At 35.2% G+C, this 12832-nt stretch overlaps 3 protein-coding genes across 4 annotated transcripts; all 3 read right to left on the reverse strand.

The window, feature by feature from the left end:
* Positions 1 to 5014: 5014 nt before the first annotated feature.
* LOC123319296 (peptidyl-prolyl cis-trans isomerase NIMA-interacting 4) lies at positions 5015 to 5637 on the reverse strand. The gene has a single exon (XM_044906182.1). It carries the CDS (start codon positions 5535 to 5537, stop codon positions 5157 to 5159), a length of 381 nt encoding a protein of 126 aa, XP_044762117.1. The 5' UTR covers positions 5538 to 5637; the 3' UTR covers positions 5015 to 5156.
* A 14-nt stretch (positions 5638 to 5651) lies between these two features.
* LOC123319295 lies at positions 5652 to 7945 on the reverse strand. Of its 2 annotated transcripts, XM_044906181.1 has the most exons (3): positions 7239 to 7945; positions 7078 to 7183; positions 5652 to 7005 (listed from the first exon to the last, which is right to left on the reverse strand). In XM_044906181.1, the coding sequence occupies exons 1-3, from the start codon at positions 7885 to 7887 to the stop codon at positions 6099 to 6101; spliced, it is 1662 nt and encodes a 553-aa protein (XP_044762116.1). In that variant the 5' UTR covers positions 7888 to 7945; the 3' UTR covers positions 5652 to 6098. The 2 variants fall into 2 exon arrangements, with proteins under 2 accessions (XP_044762116.1, XP_044762115.1); XM_044906180.1 differs by having other exon boundaries at positions 5652 to 7183.
* A 2387-nt stretch (positions 7946 to 10332) lies between these two features.
* LOC123318705 (ER membrane protein complex subunit 2-like) lies at positions 10333 to 12575 on the reverse strand. Its single transcript, XM_044905402.1, has 5 exons — positions 12419 to 12575; positions 12228 to 12341; positions 11878 to 12172; positions 10651 to 10903; positions 10333 to 10599 (listed from the first exon to the last, which is right to left on the reverse strand). The coding sequence occupies exons 1-5, from the start codon at positions 12432 to 12434 to the stop codon at positions 10441 to 10443; spliced, it is 837 nt and encodes a 278-aa protein (XP_044761337.1). The 5' UTR covers positions 12435 to 12575; the 3' UTR covers positions 10333 to 10440.
* Positions 12576 to 12832: the final 257 nt, after the last annotated feature.

The following is a 12832-nucleotide window of genomic DNA, read 5'->3' on the forward strand; positions in this document are numbered from 1 at the left end:
CACATTACCCAAAACGGAACGGCTAAAAATGTACTCGATGGACACGCGGGGAGGTGATGTTTCATGAATGGTCGGATGGGAGAGGACGAACGCACACGGCCACTTTTTTGTTTAAAGTTTTAGAATTTAATTATGCAAAAGAGCATCGAATGTATTGGGGTTGTATTACATAACGCCCATGGGTTTTGCATTCATCGTAAAGCTTATCAGCCAAATCAAAGATTATTATAGAGTTAACTCTATAATCTTTGTGCCAAATAGTTACAAACAAGATTGGGTACTTCTACTTATATTTTTATAGAATTTGACCTTTGGTATTTTGATGAAGATAAGTTCGCGGCATCATTCTTGTCTTCATTATCTCCTTCTGCTCATTCAATTCCCCTCAAATTATGAATAATATAAATCATTATTAACACTACTGTTTTCCCTTACACTCAAAATAGCATTTCTCGAATTTTGTCATCAAGCGTTTAGATTTTTAGATTCGTCAATAAGAATTTGTTGAGACACAGTTGAAACCTTGGAACATATCTATGTTCTAAGGTTTCAAGCCATTCCATGTATCTACATGAAATGGCTATTCAGTGCTACGTGTATATTCGTGTTCTGTGGTGCTACGATTGAATGTTTTGTAGTACACACATTCGATGTTTCTCTGTCTAGCGCGACCGTGGCGTTATATTGAAAAATTTATATACTTCCTATCTATTCGTAGTGAAAATTGATGTGACGCTGATCTCCGAAACAAATGTCTCAATTGTGATTGGCGACACTAAGCAGCTATCTCACTTCAGTCCTTTTGGAATGTTTATTTTGCATTCCATGAATCTATGTTCTAAGGTTGAAACGAATATATGTTCATTCTCCAATTTCTCAACTGCTTAACAGAATGCTTTTCTACTATTAAAATATGTGAAATTCATACAAAAAATGCATTGCATTTTGATTTTGATTGAGGTTGATTATACTCGTATTGCTATTTCTTTAATTCTTTTATTTGCCGAAAATTTGCACCCCTCAAGTCTTTTTCATTTTTAGCCGATGGGATGTGGTTACACTTAAGTTTAGCCGGCTAAAGATAGAAGAAACTAACATTAGCAAATACCCGAAGCTAAACCTAAGTTTAGCCGGCGAATCTTAAGTTTATGTTCACAACTATCTTTAGCCGTAACATATACATATTTCCATAATTTCGTGCCCTTTCCAGGACCGGCTTATGAAAATTTTTCCGTTGTATTTGTTCCCGGATTGGAACACCCTGTTTGGCGGTTTATTGAGAACGAATCAGGTCAAAGCTAGTAAATTTACAAAAATTTTTAATATTCAATGAATTGTTTTTGACAATCTCAATACACAAATTTGAACAGAAATTTTCCTTAGCTTTTTGAAACCTTATCTGAAATATTTGATTATTAGCTTTATGGAATTTCTTTCACCTTTTGGTAGGTGAGAAATAAACAAAAGAGGAAGATGTACTTCTAAATTATGGTCATTTGATGTTCACCTGAGTGGCGTCTCTACGTGGTAGAGATGTATTTCTCGATTCAGATCAGGTTTCTGTGAAACTGAATAAATTTTACAGTTTAGAAGTACGTTTTCTTTGGCGTTTTACCGCTAACCGGGATAATTAAATTATAAATTAATATGAGGAATAATGATCCTAAAAAATTTGATTTTACAGGGTATAGAAATATTTCTTGGAGGTAACGTGAGCATTCCGAAACATATCTTTTCGATGTATCAAAAAAATATATATAGGGTGATTCATTAAATGCAGCGACCAAAATTTAATTACAATAGCTTCTGAACGACAAGACATACCAGTTTGCGGTTTTGACAAGTCAATAGGTAACATTTTTTGAGGTTGTAGCATTGCATTTGAGAATTAATTTCAAATATAGGCCCAACTACTGTTTTTCAATACGATCAGTTGAAATTTTGCGATTGGGTTATAAAAGTGTACAACAGCATAGCAGTAATATGAAATAATATATCCTAAAACTAGAAGAATGTATAGAATTCAAGTCACAGTAGGTTGATTTTGTCACTGCTTTTTAAAGTTTCCTATAATTTCATCACTTCGACCATGATTTGTTTTTTCAGAGTTGGTCAACCTGTTTATGAAAAATCAAATATTTTATGCAAAACAATTATCAAAGTCTCATTGGGCGGATTGACGCAAATGGTTGAATTAGTATTAGAATCTCATAGAAACCAAAAACTCGAATCTGCCAGTATTTATTTAGAGACTTTAGTTTTGTTTTTAAGTTCTGTTGACTCTATTCATAAGTGCATATGTTCGGATTTATTTTTCCTTGTTAAACCAACATGGACTGTTTTTTCGATGTTACCATAAATTGCATTTGAAGTAAATGATGATCCAAGATATAACATTTTAATGTTAAGTATTTATACTTGTAAATTTTCTAACACATTTTATTATTATCGAGATCGATCTTCAGGAGTACTCAGGAGCTCCAGAAGATTTGTGGATTATGGATTAGGTACAAATTTGCACTGCAACAGTATTAGTAAATTTTTTCTTGAATAAGTGAATTTTTGAATGGCCAGTATACTGTGTTAAGGTTCAATTTGTTGTTCCATGATAAATTATGGTTTGTGAAAATAATTTTTTTGTCGTAATAAAATTATTGATAATGAGTCATTTTTTTCTGAAAAGAACTTTTATATTTCATGGTTTTTCATGAATATAACGTGATCTCTGAAGTCACCTTACGCATAACTGTGCTTACTGATGACGAAACTAGTTTTTGTCCCTCAAGAAATATTTTATTTCCATATTTATGTGATGTGGATTGATTCAATCGGTCAGTTACGGACCGTTGGAACCATAGAGAAATAAGGGTCTCTCTTGTCTCTGGTTGGAACCCATCTCCCAATATGTTCTCGGAATGCGATATTTTCGAGGTATGAAGAGATATATTGGAGATGTTGAATTCCGACAAAGACCAGGTAAGGAAGTGCTCTCCGGCATTGGCGTAGCCAGCATTTTTTTTTTTTGGAAGAGGCCTGAGAAGCTCAATGTAGCTTGCTTGCTTGAAAATTTAGTCGATTTCAGTATCTGGAATGTTGGGCCTATGCTCTCAGGGGTGTTTTGCATAAGCAAAACTAACAGGTATGATGAATTTATTTTCTTGATAGCTTATTGTGTGTTTATCTATTTTTTTTTTATTTTCCTCTATTGTCCCTTTCCAGCACTGCTCGAAGTAAGACCTTGAAACGAATATACAGGGGTGTGTACGTGAGCTTGAAACTGCGCATGTACTCATGTCTTCTTATGGTTTCTTCCGGATCTGTTGTAACTTTGTATTTCGAAGGTCTGTACAGACACAGCCTCCGTAGCTCACCAGAATGAGAAGTCCGAACGTTTCTTTGGGTGGTTTGCCCTTGTCGATTCTCGATCTGGTAGTATCGCCTTTTGATAGCTTTGATGTATGTTCACAAATGTCCGCTTTGCATAGTCAGCTGGCCCATGCCAACTGCTTGTAAGTAGCGTATTCATAATTTTATACTGTTTTCCGCTTGCACCCTTACTTCATTCTGACCTAGAGCGAAGCTTTTAGCTATTGCTCTACAGTTTTAACTCATTTCTTAGATTATATTCATCTAAAGGCTCTCACACAAGTTCCGTTTCAAAGCATTTTACATCCTGCTTATGCACTGCTAACTTACTGCATATAAGACCTTTGTGCGCTGAAGATACTCAGTAGAAGCTATTGTGTGTTTCATTTTCCCAGAATATTTTTAGTGATATTTTACAACTGCGAGCATCCGACCCCTGAAGTGAAGAACTTCTCTTACTGTAGCTTGTGGACACTGTAAGATACCGCTTGCAGCATAGTATAAAGACCACTTTATACAGGTTCAGAGTCATAGACAAGAGTGTTTTCAACACTTCAAATTAGAGATGGCGCCCGAAGACTATACAGTGACTATGTACAAAGTCATGTCCCCATATGGTGAGTATATAGTCACTGTAATTTTCTAAATTGTCTCTAACTCTTGTTAGAGTCACTGTACTATTCTCGGAGGGGAACACGCCAACACATGGAACGGAAGGGTCATCACACCGATGAGTTTTATTAGGAGCGAAACCATTCTCGCTATTCTCTTTCGATGATAGCACGTTCTCTACGGAATCTACTCTTTACTCCAAATCTAGTTCTCCGATAGTCTAGTTCTTTTTGTGAATTTTAAAATTCTGTTGTGATTAACTAATGAGATATACAGGGGTCAGCATAAGTCAGGCAACCAATTTGCATTAAGATAAATAAATGCAGCGTCAAAATATATTTATTAAAAAATAATACAAAAGGTTTTCGAAAAAGGGTTACTGTAAGTGCTCAGGGTCGATCTTTTTCGACAGCGTTGCCAGACTTATGAGCGTTGCCAGACTTATGAGCGTTGCCAGACTTATGAGCGTTGCCGGACATATGTCGAAATTTCGAGAGCGTTGCCTGACTTATGCCGACCCCTGTATTATTGGATCAGATTTTTGCTTAGCAATTAAGGTTGATTTCAGTTCTGAATTATTATTTTCAATTTTACACTTTTGAACAAATAGAAGTTTAGATCAAAAATAGAAGGGAACAAATTATTTTTCCACAGGTATTATTGGTAAACAATTGTAGTTGCTTCAATAGTTATGAAATTATTGCTGAAGATTTCAAGATGATGGCATTTCTTTTACAACCAAAATGATCGAAATGGCTCAATAAATTCTATAATACATACGTCTTTATACCATTCACTCTGAAAGCATATAGTGTGAACTACAAACTTGTATTTTCGTTGAAAGTCAACTTAAGCTGAATAGCCATGAATATTTTTGACGATTCAGTGTATAGGTTCATTTTCCTTTGAATGACTTTAAATTGCATTTCTCTAACCCACTCGCACATATTATTCTTAGATAAAAAAAAAAGTTATTGTGTACTTCAACAAATCTTTTACACATGCGGGTAGTGTCATTAAAATGAATCGGGGAATCTTTGAATAAAAATATTTAATTGGAAAATCCTTATTGATGTATACAATTATGCTTGTAGGGAGGATTGTGGGGGTATCAGATATTCTTAAGAAACTCTTTTTCCTTAAGCTCGAGCAAACAATACGTTACATTACAGCTATGCCTATTTCTTGCCTTCGACCATAATTATATGATACCCAAACTTCGTTTTAACTGGTGGATCAGTATATACAGGATTATTTACATTTGATATAGGTAGTGCGAAAGCTGCATCTTGGAATGGTCCGACCATTGATCCTCTGGTCATCCAACCTAAATCGCCCCCCTGTCTAGCTTTGTCTTCGCTGTATGCAGCAGCTACTTCTGGGAATTTTTGTCCAGCTTTCAATTTTTCCAGTGCTTCTAAACATTTTCCCTGCTTCTCGCAGAGAATATGTCGCACTTTCACTGCAGTACCACCTTTTTTTTCTTTTGCAGCTCCCTTGTCTTCTCCACCCTTACTGCTTTTAGCAGCCTGTTTTGAGTCGTTTTTTTTAGGTGGCATTACTGTAAAGTTTTATTACAGAACAAATATATTGTCAATCAACTATGGAAATTCCAAAGATGTGTAATATCTTTGGAAAATTTAAATTCGAAAACTTGTATATAGGCAGAGACAACAACGAGACGCCCAACTCCCCACTATATTTCGTCCGATGTTTTGCATCCTTGTCTCACAGCATCGAACCTGTTTGTAGATGGCGCCAAAGGCACTGGTGTAGCGTTTAGCGCGGGAATTATGAATTATTCTTTTGTGTATTACTGTTTTCTTGTTTTGAAGTATGGGAGCAATTTCGCGCAACCATGAAATTGATGCTGAAATTTTTGCCATGTTGATTATTATAATCAATTGGCAAACAATTTCGCTATCAATATGGCTGCGTGAAAATTTTTGGACGGAAATACAACTTTTCGAATGGTGGTTTTACGATTTATTTGAATTTGAATGAAACTAATAACAAACATATAGGAGAACAATTGAAGTATTAAAAAAGGGAAATATAAAACAAAACAAGTAAAATATAAAGCAAGTGGCGTATAAACAACAAAATAGGTCAAATGACCTTCACATATTCTTCATTTTCATCAATTTTTTCGATTTGATTATAGCATTTTTTTGGTTTTTAAATTTCTGGTTTTCCCTTTTAACCCACCAGACTATTCCAATATTTACAATACTTTGCACTGTTATAGTTTCTATCTGTTCGCAATGTTGTTCACATGTTAACCATGAAAAATCAATGTGATTATGAACAAATTTAGAGGCATGATATGGAAGGTCAGAAATATTAGAGTTATCCACCATAAAATTCTCCAAAGAAGTTATACCTTGTGCAATGGATATTGTGAATACAACACTTGGATAATACAAACTCCTCTTATCTGACCATTCCTTGTTCCAGATGAACATGTTGTGTGCCTCCAAAACATCTGATGACAATAGAGCAGAACAACCCGTACACGTTATTTTCTTATAGATGCCTTTCAAAATGAAACCAGCAACATAAGCTACTGAAAAAGTTTCTGCACGGCCCCCATTCACATCTGCTTCAATTATGGATACCGTCTCCTCTGTTGATATTTCTGGCATACATATGACTTCATTAGGTTGATATTCTCCTTCTTTCTCATCTTTCTCCAGAAATGATTTTAAATTGCTGAGAAGATCATTATTGTCCTTCTCACAATTTGAATGAGTGGAACAATGAATTAGATTGTTTAAAATTTGGGCTTTCAAACTACCCACAAATTGAAAAGCAGAGGGATTATCATTACATCCTGATCCATATCTGATGCATCCAAATAGGTTCTCTAAAGGATCTTGATTTAGAGACCTTGGACGCAATACTGTAAATCCTTTAGAATGCACATATGCCCAGATTCCCCTGATAGCATTCAGAGATGTAATCCAACCCATTTGAGATGGTGGTGTACTTTGCTTGACCTGCCCGCTTTTTGAAAGCCTTTTAAATTTCCAACTCTTCACCATTTGCAAAGCTTTTGGCCAATATTCAATATGAGGAGAGTTTTCAGTAATATTACATTTCAACTCCTTTCCTGACTGGTTGGTGTTCCCATTAAAACTATCGAACAGCGTATCCACTTCCATCAGGAATGAGGCTGTAGCAATACACTCCTGTTGCATTGCTCCTAAAAATTGATATTCGATGAAAAAATATAATGATAAATTTGAAATTAATTTTACCATTTCTTATCATCGAGTACAAATATGCTGACACAGTTCTACTCATTACTTGTGCAGCTATGTTAACCTTCATGGCATACTTCATGATTGGGTCAAAAAAATTGTCTTTCAGCTTATGAAGGGACCTGAAGACATAAGGAGATGCCTTGTCATGCTCATAAGCCCAACGAACATGCGAGAATTTGGCCTCCATAGTTGTAACGCTTTCTTCTATTTGAACGTTCAGAAATACATTGTATTTCCTGAATAAAGCATAAGTACGCTTTAATAAATGAGGGACATCGTACATAATAAAAATTTTTTTGGCTCCATATATAAAATATGGTTTTTGAGTTGTCACACCCAATTCTTTCAGGCACTTGACATTGTTAACACCCATATCACAAATAGTTGCAACAATGTCTAATTTTGCTACGTTTGTAACAGCTTTGATGACATCAAATAGACAATTTCTAAGAATTTCCGAACTGCAACTCTTGTGGGTAAAGTAATACGCTATAGGTTGCTTCCATTTACGGTTTAGTCCCACAAGCATAAAGGCTAGAACTTTTCTGGCAGCCTGTTTTCCACTTCTTTCTCCTCCAAAGTCCTCAAAGCCAATGATTTTCTTCTGGCCCTTATCGTAGTACAAGTTTTCTTTGATGTCCATTTCATCAAAGAGCAACACGCAACAGCGATCAAGGTCCTCTTTTATGTTTTCATTAATATGCTCAAAGATGTTTTTATTTATTCCAGCATTCAATGGCACCTTTTTGAGCAAGTTCAATACAGTGTTACGTGAAGGAAGCGCAATAAAGGAGCTCAGCAATTTGTAGCATCTGGGACTTTTCTTCAATAATAATAGAGACATAATTTTATCGTCCAAAGTCCATCTTCTGCCTCTTTTACCCTTCACTTTCGAACATCTCAATTGAGACATCATGAAGTTCCAGGATGTTTTAGGCATGTTTTCGTATAAATTTCGAACCTCTGGGGCATCAGACAATTCTAAAACGCTCCTTAAAGTTTTAGACTTTTGTCTACACTGTTTTTTGAGTTTCCGTAAGTGGTCTTCTTTTTGTTGGATGATTTTCACCAATTTCTTTTTCCTAGGTGAAGAGTGTATTATGGAGAAATTTTCTATATCTCTGAAAATTTTGCCTCTTCGTTTGGGTGTTTGTGGCTGATCCAACTGTATACTGTTAGAGGACCCCTCTGCATCTAAAAACAATGTAAACTTCAATTTTTATATACCTACAGTTTTTGAAAATTTTCAAATCCTCTCACATTGAAATATTCTTGATAACAGCATACAAACAAAGGAAAAAGGGCGCCAAAGTTTTTTTTTTAATCGTGGCGTTTTATACACTAGAGATTCGGTCCTGATTTAAAACATACCTGATTCAATAATATTTGGGATATCAGATTCGATTGGCATATCATTGCTACTTTCAGATACAATAAGTCTGCTTTCTTCGACTTCTTCAACTGGCGTTGCAGAAGTCGAAGCGAGTGATTTATTGAAGAACTGCATTGGAACTGCATCTCTGAGCAGTCTATGATTTATAGAATCTGTGTATGATTCTAGAGTGAAATGTTTAGAGCATATTCTGTAATTTCGGAGATTCTCTCCCATGAATCTCATTCCTAATTTTTCTTGCCAGATTTTGGATCTGAAAATATAAAAAACAACATTGTATTCACAGTTATCACTAGTATAAATATCATTCATCACTGGTATTCGTGTCCTGACCAGAAATAAAGGTCGAAACGTCGGCATCTCATTGAGGATTTTTATTTCCCCTGTCCTCTTTGCCACTACATAGTTGATTATTTATGGTATAAATATCTTCAACTTACTTGTTAATATTAGTTGGAAATCGATGCATTTTTGGTACTTCATCTTCTCCAGCTCCACAAATAAAACATTTAACCATTTTAAAAGAATAATTTGTCACAAACAAAGTCTCACAAAATTTAAATTTCAAACCACTGTCACTCAGTTGACGCATGTGTAGCTGTATTCCGTGTTGCCACAAGTATTTGCACGTGGACTGATGAACATAGAATAGCGCTTTCGCCATTGGAAATGGAACATTGATTTTTTTAATTATCTCGCAATGGCAGTTTATATTTATACATTTGGCAACGCCAGCAAAACCGTATGCAGCGCCTCTACATTCAGGGCCGTTGATGTTAGACAAAGATAGATTTATGTTATTTTCATTGAAATAGACAAAGATGATTGACATAGCCTGAATCGGACAAATTTAGTGAAGGAGTTGACCGTCTCGTTGTTGTCTCTGATATAGGTTTTGAAAAAGTGGGGTTAGATCTTAGATTCATAGAACACAAGATTTTTTTTTTGTTTTTACCGTGTATCACCACAGAACACTAATCACCAAAGAGGAACCCAAATATCTGTGAGTACAGAATTTTCATTTGTATTCTGTGAATTTCAACAAAAAAAAGATGGCGTCGCTACCATACCCCAAAGTCGAATGCGACTACGGGTTTGTAATAAGAAGGTGCACCAGTTATTATTTTCCTCATCTAAAATTGTACCGATAACTTCTCGAGATATTTTCATGAAATATACATGTCCTATTTACATTATATTTGGTGTGGGGATGATTATAAGGGGCAAGTTCGCAAGAGAATATCCGGGCATGAATAGTTATTGGGCTTCTTGACAATGGAAATTTACAACTCTCAATATCTGTGCCCACGAATGCATTGAAAAGAGCCAATAAGCTAACTATGTACTTCAGCACGTTTTCCGCGCTCTCTGTAAAGGTGCCTACAGATTACTCTGACGTAACGTGGGCCCACGTCATAATGCGCATGATTCCAAAATCCAACGAAGGACTTTGCGCGGAAACGTTCAAATTGTTCTGACTTGACGTGGGATTGCACTTCCAGCGTCGCGTCAGACCAGTTTGAACGCTTCCGCGCAAAATCCCATGTTACATTTTTTAATCATGCGCATTATGACGTGGGCCCACGTCACGTCAGAATAATCTGTAGGCACCTTAAGGGACACAGGGTAATTCATTAGAAGATGAAGTGTTAGCGCTGCTTCTTTATAAAGTATCGAAAAAAAAATACTTCTCACTTAATATTCTCCATTCAATATATTACACAGAAAACAACATTGAGAAACAAAGTATCACTTTACACTAAATAAATGCGGTTGAACTCGAACTGGATTTGTTTATAATTATCACAGTTGAAGGGCTGACAATCTGTCCTCTAGGCTCTCAACTGCAGTTTCTTTGCTATACATTTTCCTGATTTCTTCTAAAGCCCATTGAGATAACTGCTGGTTTTCTTTTTTCTTCTGTGGGGTACTTCGAGGGGCATATTGAAGGTTTGAAACAGTCTGAAATGTTATGTTTATTTCAACCTATATTGAAGTTCAAGATATACCTACCATGTGAAGACCCAGAAGCGCCCTTAAATTCTTAGGGTTCAATTTAACAGCCTGACAATAGTAGGCTCTGGCTAATTCCAAATTTTCAAAGCCTCCTTGTGTATATCTGATATCAGCCAATCTTTGATGTAAAAGATGATTATGGGGATTATGCAAAAGAAGCTCTTCAATACAAAATGCAGCTTTGTTATAATCATTCTCAGTGAGATAAAGTTCACTCAATTCTTGCCAAGCTTCAGCATCAACCATAAATCTGAAACCATAATCAGGGTTAGTACATAAAGACCTCCGCCGCGTCTGTCTGCCTGTTCGGGATAAACTCAAAAGATATTGAATAAAGTTCCATGCGGTCCAGATTGTAAGGCTTGAAAATTTCCATGAAAAAGTCCGCTCTCATGGATAATCCACAATAATCAGTTTCAACAATGTAAATTATTTTCGAAATATTGTTCCTTTGAAGAGGTCTTTTGAGTGTCTTAAAATAAATCAATATACAAATCTTTTACATGGCACAGTAATGAAGTAAGATTTGTGAGGTTGGTTTTTCTTCAAGGAGATTGCATCTGTATGGATAAATTTCTTCTGTAAAAACTCGTCCTGCAAAGCGGGCCGGCGGGTACAGCTAGTTTTATGAAAACTGAATATTGCAAAACCATCACTGCTCATGTATTTCCTTCATTACTTCTGGGGTTCATCATTTTAAGGTTGTTATGTTTGTAAACACAAAGGAGGTGCAATAGAAAATAAGAAGTATTAGGGTCACTTCGGTATTGCCACACGCCACGTCACACTAGGGCGCATTGGCGTAGCTCATATAAAATTAGGCGGTGCCTGCGATGAATTTAAATAATTTCATTCTTATCCACAAGCAGTGAAATTATGAGCGTCACTTCTCGTTCTCATCCGATAATCAACGTTTTCAAATAAAAGTTGAAGGTATTTCAAATTATCTTCTTTTTAACTTTACTCATTGAACGAACAGAGTTCCATCAGTGAGCTCAAGGATAAACACACTTTTAAACAAGTGAGTGATTTGAGGTCGGTAATTCGCAGTTAGGTTGCCAGATCAGACGGTTATTCAGATATTTGAAGATACGTGAAATATTCAAGAAGATGTTAGTAATAATTCACAATTTGATTCTCGAATCCCTCACTTTAGTGAGGAGCATGTTTACCCTTGGGAAAAGGAAAAATTCTAAATGGGGGTATTGAAGCTTTCACACTCACATCTTCAAATAGTCAACCAGCTCTTTAATAGCCTCTGGTATCTTGTTTTGAGCTTTCAGTACAGCAACTTTCCTTTTACGAGCAGCACTGTTAGTGGGGTCAGCTTTAATTATTTCATTAATGATACTCAAGGCTTTTTCATAATTCTCACTAGCTTCATGATACATGGCTTCAAGCTTTTTAACCCTCAAACTATCAGGAAACTCTTTATATAACCGCCAAATACATTTTTGGGCAATGTCTACATTGTAAAAGTCTAGAGCGGCCAAGCATACTTGCTCAAGAATAACATGGGCTAAAATTAAGGTAGAGTTAGATTAAAATTTAAAAATTCTAAATAAACCTTTTACTTTCTTTTCCTAATTTATCAATATTCTTTCCTAATGTCTCATTCCACATGTTAATAGTTTCTCTACTTTTTCTATCGTTGTTTTCTCGCCATAATCTGAGAGTTTCAATATCATCTGGAATGATTTGATGAAATGAAAAATTTTAAAATTTGTGAGAAAAGAATAATAATAATATATAAAATTATAACTACTTGATAAATCACTCATGATTCCACTTATTCGTAGTTTGGGTACTGAATATGGAAAAATGAAAAATTGATTAATTAAAAATTATCCAGTTGATTCCAAATCAGTTTTGATTGATATTTGACATTGTGTTCTGGATTGACATTTGACATTGTGTTTTGGATTGACATTTGACCACAGATTTCAGAGTAGAGTTTGACCATTTGATCAAAGAGGAAGAATTCCTCTTTGATTTGACATTAGTAACTTTTTCTTCTTCTTCGAAAATAGCACATGAATTCATTTTCAATAAATCGTCTAGAATTCTATTTGATAATAAAAAAATTATATTAAAGATTCTTTTATTTCAAATATAATTACTGAAATAGTACTGTTATTCCTTGAATTCTCTTTGTATCAAATTTTTTGGAATCATGTTT

The sequence above is a fragment of the Coccinella septempunctata genome, chromosome 8 (assembly GCF_907165205.1).
Source record: "Coccinella septempunctata chromosome 8, icCocSept1.1, whole genome shotgun sequence".
NCBI classification, from domain to species: Eukaryota; Metazoa; Arthropoda; class Insecta; order Coleoptera; family Coccinellidae; genus Coccinella; species Coccinella septempunctata.